Here is a 21,056-nt window from a genome sequence, read left to right on the forward strand (position 1 = left end):
CACCTGACTCTGACACAGCGCATGGGCCAGGACTGCCCCAGTCTGTACTGGAACCTCCATATTTATTGCCTCAAGAGTAGCAGGTGAAGCAACTCACCAGGGTGAGCAAAACTGTGCCAAGAACACCAGGTGTGGGCAGCCAGGCTCAGTAGGGCAGGATCCAAGTGTGCAGGGACTTCGTGTGGGGGGATCCAGGTGTGGGTGAGAGGGTTCTATGTGGGTCAATCTGGGTGTGGGCAGCTCAGTGGGGGGAGGGATCCGGATGCAGGAGGGTTGGGCAGACAGGGGAGCAGCACCCCATATAGCGATTCCTCCCCACACAGCTGAGGAGTGATGGGGCCAGGAAGCAGGGGAGAGGTGCAGAGCCAGAGTAGGTTTCTGGGGGTAGGTCTGACCCGGCCCCGGCCTGGCTGCTCCATGCAGGGGAAGTGTCCTTCTCCCCCACCCCCAGCCTCGCTGGGACTAACAGCTGAGCCCGGCTCAGGGTATGACCCCCTGGCCGGGGTGAGGCTGGTGAGGGCTGGGTACAGGAGTATGGGGCTCTGGGGGTGGGGGTGGTCTGGACACAGGGGGGGGGCGGGCTCGGCGGGGTGGGTGTTTGGGTGCAGGGGACTCAGCGGGGGAGTCTGGATATTGGGGGTTCTGGATGCATTGGGGGTGGGTCTGACCTGGCACTGGCTGGGGTTTCCCCAGCCCCACCACAGTGATTTACCTCTCTCCGTTGCTTGCTTCGAGGGGCACGTGACTGCTCTTGTAGCTTCCCTTTGCTTCCCCGCCAGAAAGTCATTTTTTTGGGGCGAAGCAAAGAAATCTGCATGGGGCAAGAATTCTGCCCCCAGGAGTATCTGTTATACAATGAATTCATACTATCAAGGGAATTGATGTAAGTGAAAAGTGTGTTGGCATTACTGGGCAGTACACTTATTTTTTGTCTCCTGCGAAGTAGTATTGTAGTAACAATACAACCTCCATTGACCAGTCTCTAACTTTATATCCCAAAAGGTAAATCACAATCGCTCATCTCTCACTCAATCTCTCACTCTCTCATTCTATTTAGCCTTATAAATAAAGTCTGTATACATACATGGTCAATAAAGGAGCCAAGAAATTTGTTCATTGTATGGTATGCCTTAGTACTCTGTTCAAAAGTAGTTGCAGATGAATCTAAAAGTCTAGCAGGACCATGTTTCTGAAAAATATTATGATGTGAAAATTAATTTAAAGACTGCACACATCCTTGGTCGGTCAGGTTTTAAATATAAACATAGCAAAATGCCAGTGTTAAAAATATCAGACATACCCTTGTTAGGGTTTCATGAATCCTATCATACTGCTGTCTCATCTTGTTTGAAATGGAAATCCGAAATGTCTGGCCATCTGTGTTGGGTAATAAGCCTCTTTGACTACACAAATTTTCCTGCACAATTGAAACATAAAATAGCATAAAAGAAATGGAAATATGTATGTACAAACCAGTTAGATACTATTGTTTTGATATGGCAGCTGCTTTTAGACTCTCTTAGACCTCTGTAAAGAGGTGTCTATTAAGAGACTTTCATAAAGAGGCAAATCTGAAAAACACTTGTACAGAAAACAGTTTATTCTGTCTGCATTCTTCAATTCCAAATCCAGCTTTCTTTGCTTCTCTGCAGAAAAATGACTCATGCAAGTACAGAAGGTTAGATATATCTGAATATTTGAATCTTTGGCACTAAGTCTATGACAGCAAAAGTATTTTAGGACAAGAACCCCGATACCAGTTGTTGTGAGGATATTTTCTACTTTAGACCAGCACACAGTTTGTTAGTTTTAGAACATCTTTGATCTTCACACACACTCTTCATTTATTGTTAGGAAGCAGGAGAATACAATTCTTCCTTCTCTCCATGAAAGAAGAACTGAACAAATTGTAAGAGTTGGTCCCGGAATAGCCATCGCTTATTAGTTCTTCTAATTTGTTTGTTCTCTCCTTATTCAGTTCTTTTCCCTTATTTTTTGCTTTCCCTCACCCTCCTCCTTTAAGTTCCGAATTCTTTCCATCTTTTTCTTTGTTCCTACTTAAAAAACAAACCCAAAAAACCTAACTGCAAAGGAGGAAAGACTGATGTTTCAAAAACTGATGTTCCCACAGAATGAAAATGCTTCTCTCTAAATTACTTTAAATTAAGCTACTAAAGGAAAAGTGGGGAGGGGAGAATCAATTTAAAGGGAACTTTTTAAGGATAAAAAACTACATTTCAAAATTAAGTTTTTCCTTATCTTATTTACTAGAACGTCAAAGTTCTTTGTATCTTTATGATACTCACCTTTTCTCCCTACTTCATCCTGCAGTGATGCTGGAAAACTGAAATTTAATGACAAGTCACTAATATCACATTAACTTCACTGCAGGATTAAGCAGACACTTATGATGAGTGTGAAAACGTCTCTTCAAGCCGATTTCTCCAATAAATTAGTATTGCCACCAGAGAGCTGCATTTGGAATTGAAGAATGCAGTCAGAATAAACTGTTTTCTGTACAAGTGTTTTTCAGATTTGCCTCTTTATGAAAGTCTCTTAACAGAAACCTCTTTACAGAGGGCTAAGAGTATACAAGCAGCTGCAGTATCAAAACAATACTATCTAACTACATGAGAAAAAAAATCATATTTTAGAAAGACAGAATTTTCAGTAACCCAAGGAATCAGTCTTCGAAGTAGAAGAACGAATAAGCGACTGCTATTTCAGGACCAACTCTTACATAAGGAGAGAACAAACTCAGAGTTGGCATACAACTGTGCACCTGTTATGCACCAAACTCTCTACATTCAGTTACAAAAAGGGAATCAAAAGATGTATATTTGTATTTCCCTTGCATACCGCTTCTCTCTTTAGGTTCATATTCATTTCTTCCATATTGGTATCTGCGTGTCCATGCACAGACCGACCATGGATATAATACCCAAAGCATCTGTGTGACAAGAGAAATACTGAAATCTAAAAAACAAAAAGGAAAAAAATAGTTTATTTAATACATGGAATCAAAACTAAAAAATTACTAATGGAGACCAGCAGAGCCAGCTCTACTACTTGGATAAAATAGGTCCTAAAATACCAAAATGTGTGTGTCAGAAAAATATTTAGTAACAATTTATGTGCAATACATACAATTCAATTTACCTAGGTCCACAAAACCCCTCTTGCTAGTCCTAGGGTTCAGATTATTAACAGCCTGTGTCACTAGCTGTTCTCCTGAGTAGAAAAATCTAAGTCAAGGACTCTGGAAAAAACAAATAAACTATAGCTTTTATCCTAATAAAAAAAATTCAAAAGGCATTCAGTGAACTAGAATAAATGAGTTCAATGGTTTCAGTTCAACTCCTAGCAAGCTATATATAACAGAAATCTACTTAGTAAGGAACATCACTTGTCTGTCATACTAATATGACTTCTTAAAGCTATCTGGGTCACCTCCATGCAGTAGACTTTAGTTTAGCTCTCCAGCCTAACTTACACAACAGACGTGGGTTCAGGTCTTTAACTACACAGGGTAACAAAATCCAGAAGCTTTGTGGAAGTGATAGGTTTAGCCCGGGAGGGCTCAAACAGAAAAAATGCTGAATGATATTCAAAAGCCACACTTTTTCTGGTCAAATATATGAGCTGTACTGACTGGTTCTGGTTGTGTTCTACCTTGGTTGATAAGAGAATAGCTACTAAGTCTCAACGGTGGGAATTTAAACTGGAAGAAATCTGGGGTGGATCCAGACAGCAATCAGTAAGTAGGGTTACAAGAGAAAGATTACATCAGTAGGGGGTATTTAAATTAGAGTAAAGGAAATCAATGGATAACCAAAAGCAAATAGAAACTGTAACCATGAACATATTAAAACAGAGAAGCTTCTAAGAGGAAAAAGCTCTATAATACAAACAAATAGAAAGGCCTACAAGAAATGGACTGCATGCCTTACTTCTGTCCTGATTTGTTATTGCTTCATTCTCAAGTAAAAGCATGAAGAAATAGTCATATGCCTATTTGGAGTTACATGCCTGAAACCCTGTATGACGTTTATGACAGTTTACTCTTTCAAACCTAACCCATATTACAGGCAATCTGAAGCCTTCTTGTACACCACAGCAAGAACCCCAAGCCTGCTGAGGACACACACAATGGTAAAGAACATTAGCTTTGGATATTAGCTAGTACAACATTATATTTAAAGCTAAAAAAAAATGGAACCTCTTAATAACTTCTAATATATTAATCCATTTAAAAAAATAGCAATTGCAGTGATGAAATCAAAATTACTTACATTGCTCATAGAGCACAAATCAACAAATTGTCTTATCTTATCTTCTACAAATCTCTCATAAAATACAGCAAAGAATATGATCTGAAACAAACCAGATTTTTATTTATTAGTGCATCAGCTTTGACTTTCTTTTCTCAACTATAGTACAGCTAGCTTAAAATGTAGCTGTCCCAAAAGACAAACTGCAGGAATTGTCAGCTTCACATTGGGCTCAGTAAAACCTTGCTTCCCTTTCTGAGTCTCTCCTCCTTGGAGGAGAGTTTCAGCAATCACTTTAAAAGCTTGGTTTAAAATTTGAAGACGCTCCATGACTATTTAAAAACAAAATAAAGCAGATAAGGGAATACTTCTTAGACAGGAAATTCAAGATGGTGACTGAAAGGCAAGATTTTATGGAAGCCATGGGACCCCTTGTGACTTGGACAAATTGATGACATGTTAAGTAAGCTATACGTCCTGATTCAGCAAAACACTTAAACAGACACTTAAAGGGATAGGGAAGTTATTGATGTCCTTCAAGTTAAGTGATTTGGTCAACTAGGGCCATAATGATGATTCAGAGTTACATATGCCAGAGCTATACCTGTAACATGGCAATGACTAGCCAGAGGACAGTAGACACACCAAATCTCAGAATGCGACTCCAGGGAGCTATGTAACTCTCACTGCTTCTTGTAAGACTTGTAGAAGAATCCATTAATGCCAGGTTTGAAAATCCAACAACCTGAAGAGAGATTAAAGAAAAAGCTTATTCTTAAATCAGACACCTATACATAATACAGCAATGAATAGCATCATTGAAAAAAATCTGTTATTTTCATTCTAATTTCCTCTTCTTGAGAGTTTCAGTAAATAATAAAAATTTATATGAAGCAGGGACTGGGAAAGCAGAGTCTACTTGGGACAGTGAGTGCACAACACATGGTGAGCTTTATAAATCACACTCCTCTAATGGGCATTGCTGCTCTGTGCTGACATGCCCTAATAGTAAATTTTTTTGATTCACATAATGGACCATAGCAATGGCATATAAAGCCCCATACCAAAACACTGGCTTCTTCCTTTAAGACAATTTTTCCAGATAAATCTTTGAAGGTTGCCTCCCATTGCTGTAGGAATTGCAAACATCAAAAACTGGCCCTAAAGTTACATCAAAATTTAATTTAAAAAATACCTCCAAAAAGAAAAGAACTGCAAGCACTTGAAAGAGTGGATTTATCTTCCTCACAGTCTGAATTTCATTCCATTCATTTGCTATAAAATATGTCCTCCATATGCTCACAGGTGCAGCAGCACTTTTTATGCCACCTTCTCCTAGAAAAAATACAAAGAGTAAAACTTTCAAAATGTTATTCTTTGAGAAAGTAAGGTCTGAATTTAAGTGAAGCTAGTTATACAAACAAGTTACCTTCAACGGCTTTAAGGACTTTGCCTTTAGGTCGCTCCCAGTCAATAAAGAAAACCTCTACAGTAAGTTGCGAAAACAGCTTATGCAAAAATTGCAGAGCCTAAGAAAATCATACAATGAAATGTAAGTAAAAATAAATTTGCAGTAGCATTTACGAAAAGATAAAGTCATAACAAACAGATACTCTTCCTTTAATGTAACAAAACAATGAATAATACTCCCAACTGTACACAAGGTTGTAACTTTATTATGAAGTTCTGATGCCATCATAAATTAATTTGTAAAGCATTTGAAATTTTTAAAGAGTTACATGTTATTGTAAATAATGAAGTACAGCTCCTCTACGGGACCTCATACTTAACTGGCACAATAGTGATATGTGCAATGTCTAGTGTTATCAAGAAAATGTAAGCAATGTAAAATGCATGACAAAAATTGACTTGTTCCAGTCACTTTACTAGGGAAGAAAAGTTGATGAAAGTGATGGCCCAATAGGGCATATTACTATTTTTAGTACAAAATAGTATCCAGCATAATTGAAATACTTCCCCATGCAGGGAAACCACTAAATTCTGAAGTCTACAAACAAGTTGCCACTCTACAAAGGGAGAGTTTAATTAATTGTACTTGATGGTTAGGAACATTTTTTGGCCATGATTTAATATAGCGATGTTTATTCTTGTCTTTAGAAGTCAATGTTTTGGTTTCTGATACAGTTTTGACTGTTATTTTAGCCAAGTCCCTTTCCACCTCATAGAATCATAGAATATCAGGGTTGGAAGGGACCTCAGGAGGTCATCTAGTCCAACCCCCTGCTCAAAACAGGACCAATCCCCAACTAAATCATCCCAGCCAGGGCTTTGTCAATCCTGACCTTAAAAATTTCTAAGGAAGGAGATTCCACCACCTCCCTAGGTAACCCATTCCAGTGTTTCACCACCCTCCTAGTGAAAAAGTTTTTCCTAATATCCAACCTAAACCTCCCCCACTGCAACTTGAGACCATTACTCCTTGTTCTGTCATCTGCTACCACTGAGAACAGTCTAGAGCCATCCTCTTTGGAACCCCCCTTCAGGTAGTTGAAAGCAGCTATCAAATCCCCCCTCATTTTTCTCTTCTGCAGACTAAACAATCCCAGTTCCCTCAGCCTCTCCTCATAACTCATGTGTTCCATCCCCTAATCATTTTTGTTGCCCTCCGCTGGACTCTTTCCAATTTTTCCACATCCTTCTTGTAATGTGGGGACACAGTACTCCAGATGAGGCCTCACCAATGTCGAATAGAGGGGAATGACCATGTCTCTCAATCTGCTGGCAATGCCCCTACTTATACAGCCCAAAATGCCATTGGCCTTCTTGGCAACAAGGGCACACCGTTGACTCATATCCAGCTTCTCGTCCACTGTAACCCCTAGGTCCTTTTCTGCAGAACTGCTGCCTAGCCATTCGGTCCCTAGTCTGTAGCTGTGCATGGGATTCTTCCGTCCTCAATGCAGGACTCTGCACTTGTCCTTGTTGAACCTCATCAGATTTCTTTTGGCCCAATCCGCTAATTTGCCTAGGTCCCTCTGTATCCTATCCCTACCCTCCAGCGTATCTACCTCTCCTCCCAGGTTAGTGTCATCTGCAAGCTTGCTGAGGGTGCAATCCACACCATCCTCCAGATCATTAATGAAGATATCGAACAAAGCCAGCCCGAAGACCGACCCTTGGGGCACGCCACTTGATACCGGCTGCCAACTAGACATGGAGCCATTGATCACTACCTGTTGAGCCTGACAATCTAGCCAGCTTTCTATCCACTTTATAGTCCATTAATCCAGCCCATACTTCTTTCACCTGGTACTCTTAAATGAATGTGAAAGACTTCCTATAGGTGATTATTCATCTGTTTTCCTTCAAAAGATAGGAAAAATCAATTTTTAAGGAAAAATGATTTTGCCCAAAAGGATAAAACTTAAAACAATTCTTTCTTCCATATATTAATAAAATATAATATTCAAGATATTTGTAAACAGGCATAATGAAAAACAACATCCATTAAAATGTTATGATTGCCATTAGAGCAAAACATCTACCTTTAGAGCAAAAGCACATCCTACATATGTAACAAAATCCTCTTCTTGAGACGGAAGTGGTAAAAGAACTGAGACAAACTGCTGTGCCTGTAAGTGAAGAGCTACAATTAAATCATATAGACTGCATGCATAATATCATACTAAATACCAGAGTTGGTTGAAAACAGTGAATGTTTTTGGAATACATTTTGTTGAAATTTCTCAGGTAATAATTTTGAATTTTTGAAAGATTTTGACTAACTTCATTAAATACACTGCAGGCACTATGAAGCCTCAAGGGAGAGGAAGAGGTAAACACAAAGATTAGGCACAAAACACAGAGTATTATGTATATAACTTGCCTTGACAGTCTGACCAGAAATGGCAAAAAAAGGAAAATAAAGGTGTGTAAAAATATGAATGCAATATATTTACTCAGAAAATAACATCTGTATCACAAATCTGAAAATTCTACTTACTTTGAAGAAAATAAGCCAGTAAAGCCCTGTTCCCACTGTGATGATAAAGAAAACATTGGCAAGGTCTCCAGCATAAAACAGCAAGAACTTCAAAACTGTCTGTAATTACAAAAGTGTATTACATAGAGCTCTAAAACAGGAAAATTACTGTGTGTGTGTAACACACACACACACACTGTAATACATAATATGTTATATAGTTCACTTGGTAGCTAATACTATAGTTGAAAATTGGTTTCCATTACAACCAGTTTTCATACCTGCAAGTCAATTATAGGGCTCCCTATCCGCCTCTTCCAGCCAGCAGTCTTCAGAAGAGACCATAAAACTGCCAGTCCACCAAGCACACCCAATGCAATCTAAAGAGAATGAAAACAAATTGTTTGCAGATTTGTTTTGTCTTTTTTATATAAGTTAACAAATATGCTGACAGATTAAGGGAGGCAAGAGACTTACATTTGTCTGAATTTGAGCCTCTGATTGGTTCATTTCATAATTAACTGAGAAGGAAACCTAAACATTAGGATACAAAAAGTAAATAAATTCATATAACAAACTAACTCAGCTGCTACAACCAGTGTTTCAGTTATCCTTGTAATGCTGTACATCCTTCACATTCCCCAGAAAAGTTACTGAGTGCTTGATATTGCTCCTTCATCAACATGAATCAGGGATAACTTCACTGAAGTAGACTGAGTTACACGGACGTAAGGGAAAAAAAGCAAACCCTTAATAATTAGTTTGCTCAGTCACATGTGATTTTCCATCAATGTAAAGGAAACCAACAACATTAAAAGATCTAAAATAGCTCTCCTTAGACTGTACATCTGCTCTTAAAAAAATGGACTGAGGTCAAAAGAATATGTAAAGGAGACAGTAAATCTTTGTCCTGTGGTTTCAGACTGAATCTCCCTAAGTTTAGCTTTGTGACTTTGGGAAGATCTCCAGTCTAGAAGTAGGTGGAAATGGATAGCATATTCAATTTGATAAAAGACTGAGGCTAGTGACTATTGCCCTGGTTTCTGAAAACATGTGTGCCTGCCGCTGAGAGAACCAATATGGTCACTTTAACTGGATCTGAGACTAAAAATATTTAGCCACAGGAAGACAAGAGTTCATAACAGGCAGGATGTATTTTCATAAGCGATTTTGTTGACAGAGCAGGCTTCATGTCAAATTTGTCGAGATGGGAGAGTGCTCCATCACAACTGACAGACTAGGGAACAAACTTTTAGGTGCACCAGGCCCTCCCATTTTTTTTTTAAACTTTCTCTACTTTCTGGTGTCAGATGATTTGGCCCACCCTACTGCTCTTGTTAATTTCAGCTGATTTCACCTGGCTTTTCTTGTCTGATGGGAGGCATTGTTTTAGACACAAAGGAAAAAAAAAAGTATTCTTCTCTCTTATTTTTCTACACTTGCTGTCTCCCACTTCTTTTCCATCATGCCACTCCAGCTTGAACAGCTCTAGCATTCAGTGCAGCGAACACTTTCACCACCAAATGCTTCTAAACAGAATCCTATCAGTATCAGAGGCCTGAGTTCCTCAGAAGGGTTCATACAAAGAAAGAAGAGAAGGATTTTTTGATATCAGCCGTTTGTGAACATTTATTCACTGTAGAACAGCTATTCTACTACATGAAATCTGACTTTTTAAATTTTTTAATGCTTAGTGACCTATTGCAAGTGACATCGTACTAAAGGAAATGACACTGCACTGTAGTGTTTTTGATCTTTTACCAGTACTTGCATTCGATTAAGCCAGAACACCCAGGCCATATTTGCTTCCTGTTAATACATGGATTTTAGAGGAAAATATGCTATTTCTTGATCAAAATATTATAATTCAGTGCATTTAGTTCACAAGAGTTGCTTTTTCTTTCAGTTCTTCATACATCCGTTTCTATTTTTTAATTTGTACTTCAGCATGCTATACCACTATAAAGCAAATACATAATCTTAGATGACCTGTTTTTTAATGTACAGAAGGTTCAAATAAGGAAAGTGGAAGAGGAAAACATTTTCAACTGTTTTGTTTTAAAAATGTATTATATTTTATTGAGCTCTACTATCTTAATACTGAACAGATTTAGAAATTCTGCTTATTTCATCTTTAAATTTGTAAAATGCAAACTCAAATGTAACTGTCAAAGAGCACCCCTGATGATTCTGTACATTAACAACAGAGAAGAACTCACCATCACACTCTGGGCATCTGGGTTTTGGACAAGAACATCCTTGTAGGAAATGGTAATTAGAGGGGGATAGATAGTTCCTCTCTGAGTATTGGGAATAAGACGAATACTGCAGAAATGCAAATAAAAAGTATTTGTAGCTGGAAAACACAAATTGATTGGAAAGTAAAATACTAAATATAAAACAAAAAAATCTGATCAATAAAATTGGATTTAGAAATATAACACTCTATGGCAATTAAAAAGTGACTGGAATACAAAGGTGCACTTTCACTCTCTCTACAAAAAAAGTTTACCATAGTAACTGATTCTCCAAGGTGATTTTTCATATGGATGTGCTCTTAACACTCAAGTTTAGAATCCTCTAGATAGCCACTTACCCCTGCTTTTTAGAATTCTCAGAGTACACAAGCGGGAGTAACCCCACATTGCCTTTCAGTTTCTTCCCTTAATTCAGGGGACTCTGAAGAAGTGGGGAAGGTAAAGATAACCACATTTAGTATGTTATGTAACCATCTTTTCCTTTCAAAACTTGCTGCGCTCTTAACAGATTAACAAGCAGTTAATCTCCAAGAGATGGTCTAAAGGTTGTAGTTAAAAGCAACTGCAAGACTGCTCTTTCAGACTGGGCATGAGATCTAGAGGCAAAAGTTGACAAAATAATGTTACATAAGAATCTATAACCTCCAAGCAGCACATTTCCATATTTCACTGATGGACACAGTGCACATATATTTAATAGAGGCTGCTTAGATCTATTTGAATGTTAGGGGTATGGAATCAGCTTTCATACGAGGAGAAATTAAAAAGACTGAGATTGTTCATTTTAGAAAAGAGACAACTAAGGGGGGGGAATACGACAGAGGTCTATAAAATCATGAATTGTGTGGAGAAAGTGAATAGGGAAGTGTTATTTACCCCTTCACATACCACAAGAACTAGGGGTCACCCAATTAAATTAATCAGCAGCATGTTTAAAACCAAAAAAGGAAGTACTTCTTCACACAATGCATAGTCAACCTATGGAACTTGTTGCCATGGGATTCTGTGAAGGTCAAAAGTATAACTGGGTTCAGAAAAGAATTATATAAGTTCATGGAGGATAGGTTAATCAGTGGCTAACAGGGACACAACCCCATGCTCCAGGTGTCCCTAAACATCCAACTGCGGAAGCTGGAACTGGACAGAATATGGACCACTCAAAATTGCCCTGTACTGTTAATTCCTGCTGAAGCATCTGGCAATGACCACTCTCAGAAGACAGGATACTAGACTGACCATTGGTCTGAACCAATATGGCTGTCCTTATGTCTTCTGGTATGCATAGGTAGTTGAATGTCTCCCAGCTCATAGCAATTATACAAAGTCTGATCAATCTGGACAGCCTTTGAGCTGAGATAGACTAACTCCTGGGTCTTACCTTCACATACCACAACATGCCTGGGGAACCTGGGGAGAGGTTTGGCTCAATATAAAACAACAAATTTAAGACCCCCTGAACATCTAAAATACTGGAGCATGACCTTCCTCGATACAACTGAGGCTTGGAAGAAAAGATATAAGATATAGAGGCCTGTTTGAGATGGAAATCAGAGATAACTTGGGCAGGGGGAGGGCATAGGAACACTTTTCCTTCTGAAACATAGTGGATCAGCTCTCAGTATTATAGCTGTGATTCACTGCTATGTTATGACTTTAAAAACAGTGTCTTCACAGAGACCTGGTAGAAAGAACAGACTAACAAGAGTTCATAAGCTTTGCAAGAATCTTATGATCCACATCCCAAGGCAGATGTGGTTCATTGGACCAGAGGAAGTACATGGAATAACCCTTTCAGAAAGGCTTGTTCCATCTGGATACCTTAGAGTGGAAAGATAAGATAGCAAAGTGGACCCTGAAAGCTCAAGGGTGAAACAGTAATATACACTCTATGATAAAAGCATCTGACTCTCTTGAATCTACTACAGTTTGAACGGTCTGCACGGAGAATCTCTTCCACTCTACCAACTAGGTTTGGCAGGTCAAAGGTTTCCTATTTTCCAACAGGATCTTTTGGACTTCAGCAGAAGACTAGATCTAATGATTCCAGCTTTCCAGAAGCCAAGGTGTCAGCCTGAGACACCTCAAATCTGCATTTCCCTACACAGAGGAATTCTTCACTGGCCATCTCCTACCATTTTAAGTTCACTTTATGCACAGCTTATGTGGTGAAAAATGGATTTAGCCGACTGCAGAATTCTGACCTCAATCTTAAATGGTGGACGAGAACCAGGGTAACTTCAGCACCTGCAAGTCTAGTTTTGAACATTCTCATTTTGATGAGGGAGAGAGCCTTCAAAATGTCCTACAGAAATTTTGCCTACTTCCTTCTACTTATGCAATAAGAAAAGCAGCAAAGGATACACTGAGACAGGCCTCTGTTCCAGGGACGGAATCTGTAGGTTTGGCAGTAATAGTGCAACTGCATTTCATAAGGTCAGCTTCATCTTTTATGTATATAAAACGTACATTGCCATTTATTCACCTGATGGTTATTTTGCTAGCAATTCGAATTATTCTTGGTTGTCTTCCCAAGTCATTCTCTTGTCCACTTAAACTATCCACCAAAAACATCCGACGAGTCAAAAGCCAATTGTTCATATTGCTGCCTATGAAAAAGAAATGGTAAAACTATACAATGCTTTAAAAATAGTAATTCAAAACTACAACAGGAATGAAGTAAATTGACTAAAATTGAAGTGATTTACATCATTGTATTAATGATTATACATATTTATTGCTATTATTTGAAGAGGATTGTATTAAGAAATTCTTTAGAAACTGTATTTAGGATTATATTAAGAAATTCTCTCTCACCCTTCTCTTCCTACTTTTTATATTTCCCATGCCTTAAATTATTTTTCTCCTTTTCCATCTCTTTAACTCTTAAGTACACACTTTCCTTTCCACCATCTCCTTCCCAACAAGCTCTTCTTTTCTCACCTCTTTGTTCCTCCTGACCTCTCTCTACAGCAATTGGTCCAATTCCCAGTGTCCAGAGTAGTACAGAATACAGCATATGTGACTGCCAGCCAGCACTGCTGAAAAGGCAGCTAATGTGCACTTTAGCGTCTTCCCTCTCAGATCCATCAAAACACTGCTCTTGAAGATGGTCTCTCAGCCCAGGCTAATAGGTCTACAGGCCTCCCTTTACATGTATACCTAAGGCTAGGCTCCATCCAGAGGGAGAGAAAAACGGGAGGAGAGAACTTACATACTGCAGGAAGCAACTGATGCTAATTTAGTGCTAAGACACTAAATGCAGATAGTTCTACCAATGTTAGTTTTGATACAAGATCTGTGTAAGTGATGTATGTTTGGAGACCTTTGGAATGTCAGTGGGCACTATGAAGTGTGAAAGACACCTTATCTGAGGATTTCCTTGGCTTTTGTAGGTTTCAATTAAATTACTGTTTTCTGAAAAATGAACAAAAACTGGATTTTCTTTTTATACATACTCACATATATAATATTGTGCGTAATGGTCTATAATAGAAACATACACTTTATATAATGGCCTAAATTCACTGGATTGGCTATGCTCTACTCTGCTTCAATGCTGGTGTATCTAGGAGGGGAGAACAAGAGCAAAAGTGGCGTTAAACCTGTGGCCAGCAGACACCAGCCCTGATCCTTGGCACAAGAGTGAAAACCTCAGAGCTGTTCTGTATGTCTGAAATCTAGGCCATTACATGTTTTGGCAGCTGGGAATCAGGCAGCTCCATAGCCACACCTTCACTATGTGGGGGGAATCCACAGGTAGCTGGTTAAACTGGCTTTAAAAGTCTCCTTTGTGCTTCCAGAGCAGAACAACATTGATTTAACAAGCCAGTGGATCTGATCCAAATTTATTAGTACTATTCATTATTCAAACAACAAGGTAAATGAATGGTACTATTGTGCTTGAATAAAAGTGGCAGTGGGATATCTACATTTGCAGTAATACAACCTTCTCATGAGCTTGAGGTGAAAGGCTATGTATTAAATTAAAAACAACATAAGCTCATGTACTCATTACGGTTAATATTTTACACGTTCAAAAGAAATTTGCCTCCCCTACACAAATGTATGAAACCTTCTTTCTTCCACATGGTATTCGGTATTATTAGTTTCCATAGGATGTTAATGTGTTATGCAAGATTCCTGTATCTAGTTTCTCATGTACATGGGATCACACTTTTAAACAAATACACGCTCATTTGTCTGGACAGCTATATTGGGGCCAAATCCTATATTCAGTGTTCAGAGTAACACCCGTGTTAGTCTGTCTTTGCAAAAAGAAAAGGAGTACTTGTGGCACCTTAGAGACTAACCAATTTATTTGAGCATGAGCTTTCGTGAGCTACAGCTCACTTCATCGGATGCATAACGTGGAAACTGCAGTAGACATTATATACACACAGAGACCATGAAACAATACCCCCTCCCACCCCACTGTCCTGCTGGTAATAGCTTATCTAAAGTGATCATCAAGTTGGGCCATTTCCAGCACAAATCCAGGTTTTCTCACCCTCCGCCCCCCCACACACAAACTCACTCTCCTGCTGGTAATAGCCCATCCAAAGTGACCACTCTCTTCACAATGTGTATGATAATCAAGGTGGGTCATTTCCAGCACAAATCCAGGTTCTCTCACTCCCTCACCCCCCTCCAAAAACCCCAGACACAAACTCACTCTCCTGCTGGTAATAGCTTATCCAAAGTGACCACTCTCCCTACAATGTGCATGATAATCAAGGTGGGCCATTTCCAGCATAAATCCAGGTTCTCTCACCCTCCCACCCCCATACACACACCAACTCACTCTCCTGCTGGCAATAGCTCATCCAAACTGACCACTCTCCAAGTTTAAATCCAAGTTTAACCATAACATCTGGGGGGCGGGGGGTGTAGGAAAAAGCAAGGGGAAATAGCCACTCCCAGTCTCTATTTAAGCCTAAATTAATAGTATCCAATTTGCAAATGAATTCCAATTCAGCAGTTTCTCGCTGGAGTCTGGATTTGAAGTTTTTTTGTTGTAAGATAGTGACCTTCATGTCGGTGATTGCGTGACCAGAGAGATTGAAAACCACTTCAATCTCTCTGGTCACGCAATCACCGACATGAAGGTCACTATCTTACAACAAAAAAACTTCAAATCCAGACTCTAGCGAGAAACTGCTGAATTGGAATTCATTTGCAAATTGGATACTATTAATTTAGGCTTAAATAGAGACTGGGAGTGGCTAAGTCATTGTGCAAGGTAGCCTATTTCCCCTTGCTTTTTCCTACCCCCCGCCCCCCAGACGTTCTGGTTAAACTTGGATTTAAACTTGGAGAGTGGTCAGTTTGGATGAGCTATTGCCAGCAGGAGAGTGAGTTTATGTGTGTGTGTGTGTGTGTTCCCCGGGGGGGGGAGCGGTGAGAAAGCCTGGATCTGTGCTGGAAATGACCCACCTTGATTACCATGCACATTGTAGGGAGAGTGGTCACTTTGGATGAGCTATTACCAGCAGGAGAGTGAGTTGGTGTGTGTATGGGGGTGGGAGGGTGAGAAAACCTGGATTTATGCTGGAAATGGCCCACCTTGATTATCATGCACATTGTAGGGAGAGTGGTCACTTTGGAGAAGCTATTACCAGCAGGAGAGTGAGTTTGTGTGTGGGGTTTTTGGAGGGGAGTGAGGGAGTGAGAGAACCTGGATTTGTGCTGGAAATGACCCACCTTGATTATCATACACATTGTGAAGAGAGTGGTCACTTTGGATGGGCTATTACCAGCAGGAGAGTGAGTTTGTGTGTGAGGGGGCGGAGGGTGAGAAAACCTGGATTTGTGCTGGAAATGGCCCAACTTGATGATCACTTTAGATAAGCTATTACCAGCAGGACAGTGGGGTGGGAGGGGGTATTGTTTCATGGTCTCTGTGCGTATATAATGTCTACTGCAGTTTCCACGTTATGCATCCGATGAAGTGAGCTGTAGCTCACGAAAGCTCATGCTCAAATAAATTGGTTAGTCTCTAAGGTGCCACAAGTACTCCTTTTCTATATTCAGTGTGTATCTCAAGTAACCAGGTAGTGTACTGAGGAACTCTGTAGGAAGTGGCAAGGGTGGAGGTAGGGAGTAATCGTTTCTCCCAGATTATCAGCAAAGAAGCAGAATCAGTCCATTGTTCCTGTTGCTCTACTGCCATCTCAGGTCTGGATCAGCTCATATCCCTGCTATGCCATTCCCACCTATGACAGGTTTCAGAGTAGCAGCTGTGTTAGTCTGTATCCACAAAAAGAAAAGGAGTACTTGTGGCACCTTAGAGACTAACCAATTTATTTGAGCATAAGCTTTCGTGAGTTACAGCTCACTTCATCGGATGCATGTAGTGGAAAATACAGAGGGGAGACTTTATATACACAGAGAACATGAAATAATGGGTGTTACCATACACACTGTAACAAGAGTGATCAGGTAAGGCGAGCTATAGGAGAACGGATGGTGGATCCCTGTCAATGACAATACTTCATCTATTCCACTCCCCTCCAAAAAATAAGATGAAAATCCACCTGTATGTTAAAGTGGAGGGAGCCCCCATAGATTTGAATGCCTTGCCAGCTCCTTCTTCAATTCCCAAATTCCAGAGATCCTCCATGAGCCTTAATGCACTGGCATGACTGTACATAATATCAGTCAGGCCAGTGTAGACCTAGCATATGCAGCCGAAGCCTCTTACTCCTGCACAGAAAGAGGGTCAGGTTTTGGCTCTGAAATTCAAGAAGATTTTTACAACTATGGTAAACTGTGATATATTTAAAATGGAGGAGTGATTTTGAGGAGCAATAAAAAGTATTGGTATACTCATGTTCATTTATATTTTGACTGATGGTATGTGACTTAATTCAATTCACAGAAAGTGTAGTCAGTATGATATTCCTACCTTGATTCACAGACATTTCATTGTATTGAAGATTTAAGTTTAAAACTGGCACGGCCCACAGATATTGCTGTCCACTATCATCATCATGATATTCAAGATACACATCATAAAATATTGGAGTAGCAAAATCCGATAACATCTTGGAAACAGAAACTGTACACTGTAGAAAAAATGTGATCAAAATATGTAATGAAATAATTAGATGATAAAAGTGACCTTTTTTATTTTAAAATTGTGAATTCCTCCCCCAACCAAATGAAGAAATCTGTCTCTTACAAAGAGCATGCAACAAGACATTCCAGCACTTAAGTTACTTAAAAATTATGGATTTTATACAAGCCACTTGTACTTTATTGCACGTGCACAGACTTCAAACTCAGAAAGTAAGCCTTTAGTTGTTTCCTCCCTTCTTGTTTTACATCAAGAAGAAGAAACAAACATACTTAAAGAATCATATGGAACAAATATTGTGGCATTTAACAATTTTTTTTCCTGTTCTATCACAGAACTTGAGCCTCTTCTAATCATTGGATAGTTTTGAATGCAGCTTAATATGTAAGGTACTAGTTAGATATGGATACAACCTTTATAATCCAGTTTCAGCTACTGAATCTATGTCTAAGGGTATGTCGACGCTGTAGCAATGTAAACAGGGGTGACGCAGGTGGCAGCTCAAGCTAGCTGCTGGAGTACAAATCTGCCCATATCCCAAGCACACGTGCTAATTCTGGTCAAGCTAGAGCATGTCTGTCTACCTGCACCAGGAAGCACAGTTCTAGCTGTAGTGTAGTCATACCCTTCGTTTATTAAATTTACATCCAACAAAGGGATTCATGTGGCTATATGCATTGCCCAATCACAGACAAAGAAAGCAACTTCAGTAAGTATGGACCAAAACATGAAAACAAAAACAAAAAACAGCACCACAGAGGGGTGAGCCAAGCTGGCATAATTCAATGATCCACACTGAATGGCCAATAGCTTTCCATTTCTATCTTCAATATCTGAATACATATAAAAGTGAACTCTATGTTTATATATGTATAAAAATGGTAAAGACAATTTAAAGGAGGTCAGAGACATTTGTATGAATAATTGGGCAAATATTTATGTGAAAACTAAAGTGGTGTACTGTAAGATTTTCACATCACCCAAAAAGCAGCTAGAACAGATCTGCTATTATACGGCAATAAATAATGCACTTTCTTTGCTACTTCAGTTAGGAAAATTTTCCAAGTGCAGATAAATTAATTAACAATAATTAAAACAACAATGAATAAATAAACCTGTGCTAGGTGCTACACAGTTCCACAGAAATTTACAAATGTTAACCAATATACCTAAGAAACTCCCCCACCGTGAAGTAAGTAATTTTTATCTCCATTTTATAAAAAGGGAAAGTGAGACAAGTTAAAGGTGAAAAAGAACTAAATAAGTTCATCGAGGATAGGTCCAGCAATGACTATTAGCCAGGATGGGCAGGGATGATGTCCCTAGCCTCTGTTTGCCAGAAGCTGGGAATGGGCGACAGGGGATGGATCACATGATGATTACCTGTTCTGTTCATTCCCTCTGGGGCACCTGGCATTGGCCACTGTCGGAAGACAGGATACTGGGTTAGATGGACCTTTGGTCTGATGCACTATGGCCGTTCTTATGTGAAATGCAAAGAAAGTGTAGGGATTTCAGGCATATTGTGTCTTTCTATTAATAGTGAGTCAATAGCAAAGCAGAGATTTAAAGAAAAAAGAACCCCTCATTGTTCCAAGTCTCATGCTTATTTCACCAGACTTCACTGGCTGTATGGTATGTAATGCTGCATTGTTCTGTGATGTGAATGGTACCCGAGACTTAGCAAATAAACTCATTTCACTCAGTATGCTAAAAGGTAGAATAAGCAACAGTTTCACAATAGAAAAGCTAGTGCCACAACTCATGGCTCAACTTACTCACTTCTTTTCACACATACACTTTCACTGACAAGACTTAAAAATTACTCAACTAAAAGCTCCAAAATAAAATTTTACTTCACGCTTACACTTTGTTGATAAGTTGTTCCAAAAGTATAAGCAGCATTCAGTCTAGTCAGTGTGTCAGGACAAAGCTGCACAAAAAGAGTCATTAGTTCAGACATTTTTGTGTACATTAATTCAAAGGCACAACTTTTGCAACTTGTAGGATACACAATACCTACATAGTTTATACACCTGCAGTTCTAATTAAGATTTATTTCGTTTAAAACGAGATACTTATTTTAAATTCTGAAAACAGAATAAAACCAATTATTTACCATGGTACTTTGAGTATTGCCTCTGCTTATTCACACTTGTGGGATGCTCTTCGCTTCACCACCGAACTTCTCAACCCTGTGGAATGCAATGTCCAACAGGGTTGCATGAACATCCTCTCATGGTGCTGAATGTTCAGACCTGGGATAACAAAAACTATGCAGCCTCACTGCATCAGTTCCTGCGGCTAAACCCCAGAGTCCTATAAGGAAAGAACTCCACGGAAGAGAGGAAGGTAAGTGGACCGTATGAATATGCAGATGTGACTCTCTCAAAGCACCAGAATTACCCTGGCAAGAAACAATTATTTCTCCTTCAAGATGGCCTCTTCATTTCCCCCACTTGTGGGAATGTAGCAAGCAATGCAACTCTCAGGAAGATGACTTGATTTCTGATTAAATGAGGACTGCAGAACCATCCTGCCAAAGCAAGCACCAAATTGAGAGAGACCAGAACTGTGTAAATGTGAGTAGAACCCCTGGAATCATTATTGGCATATTATTGATATTGCTTTAGTCCGACATGCATAATCTAATACATTAAGGTACTGAGTTCCCTTAAATTGGCTCCCAAAGGCTACAAAACATTTTCTATTTAGGAAATGAACAGCAGTCTTATCCAAATAAAAACTCATACCCTTAGCACCTTGGACAGAGAGTCTAGTTTCCCATGGGTGATAATGAGCTTTGGAATTTAGCGATCTGATTCGGAAGAAACTCAGACACCACATTTGCAGTAAATTTGGAAGGCAGTAACAGGACAGTCTTATCCTGAGGGAACACTGTAAAGAAGGGTAAGATAAATTGAAACCTGCAACTAACCCACTCTTCCATAGTGACAGCAATTTGAGATTCTCCAACAGCTGTCCTGATGAGCCTACCAGCTCACTCTATCACAACTCACAGACCTAAGGCCCTACTAAAATGCCTTCCCAATTTGAGGATCCAACAGAGCCAGACTCACTGAACGTTCTCTAGAAGAGTATGCACCTGAGCGCCCAACCATTTACTCTACACACAAACCACAAATGGAAGAGGAGGAATCATGGGCCATGCACACACAGCTGCTTGTGGAAGGGAAAGAACGGAGGTGGCTGGGACCTTGGCTCTGAGTGACTGATGCCACAGGAGGCCAATAGCCTATGCCCTCTAGAAGGTTTCTAGGCGCTCAGGAGTTACCCTGGTGGGAATGGGAATATGAAGAGGCTACCTTGAACAAGAAACCACCTCTAAAAAGCTATTTTTATTAAATAGGCAATTCCGTTATCAGAATAAGGTTGCACTAAAGTAACTGTAGTTATCTGAACACTCAGGTGCTGTATTTGTGCTCCTCTCCATCTTGGTCTCTTCTCTAAAAGGCAATCAATATTTTGATAGTGCAGCAACAATGTAA

At 39.5% G+C, this 21,056-nt stretch overlaps 2 protein-coding genes across 5 annotated transcripts in view; both read right to left on the reverse strand.

The window, feature by feature from the left end:
• Positions 1-21,056, reverse strand: part of PDP1 (pyruvate dehydrogenase phosphatase catalytic subunit 1) — a 669,997-nt gene that overhangs the window by 131,443 nt on the left and 517,498 nt on the right. The window lies entirely within an intron of this gene.
• Positions 1-21,056, reverse strand: part of TMEM67 (transmembrane protein 67) — a 61,450-nt gene that overhangs the window by 6,325 nt on the left and 34,069 nt on the right. For all 4 annotated transcript variants that reach the window (XM_084621547.1, XM_084621548.1, XM_084621550.1 and 1 more), the window contains exons 11-25: positions 19,415-19,480; positions 17,377-17,536; positions 12,955-13,078; positions 10,434-10,539; positions 8,692-8,748; positions 8,496-8,594; positions 8,236-8,334; positions 7,778-7,864; positions 5,701-5,800; positions 5,467-5,606; positions 4,876-5,016; positions 4,293-4,373; positions 2,860-2,976; positions 1,301-1,417; positions 1,085-1,189 (exon numbers count right to left, since the gene is read on the reverse strand). In XM_084621547.1, the coding sequence (XP_084477673.1) occupies positions 1,085-1,189; positions 1,301-1,417; positions 2,860-2,976; positions 4,293-4,373; positions 4,876-5,016; positions 5,467-5,606; positions 5,701-5,800; positions 7,778-7,864; positions 8,236-8,334; positions 8,496-8,594; positions 8,692-8,748; positions 10,434-10,539; positions 12,955-13,078; positions 17,377-17,536; positions 19,415-19,480 (1,599 nt within the window). The remainder of the gene's footprint in view (positions 1-1,084; positions 1,190-1,300; positions 1,418-2,859; positions 2,977-4,292; positions 4,374-4,875; positions 5,017-5,466; positions 5,607-5,700; positions 5,801-7,777; positions 7,865-8,235; positions 8,335-8,495; positions 8,595-8,691; positions 8,749-10,433; positions 10,540-12,954; positions 13,079-17,376; positions 17,537-19,414; positions 19,481-21,056) is intronic.

This window comes from Lepidochelys olivacea (genome assembly GCF_965140295.1).
Source record: "Lepidochelys olivacea isolate rLepOli2 genome assembly, chromosome: 2".
Lineage (NCBI taxonomy): Eukaryota > Metazoa > Chordata > Testudines > Cheloniidae > Lepidochelys > Lepidochelys olivacea.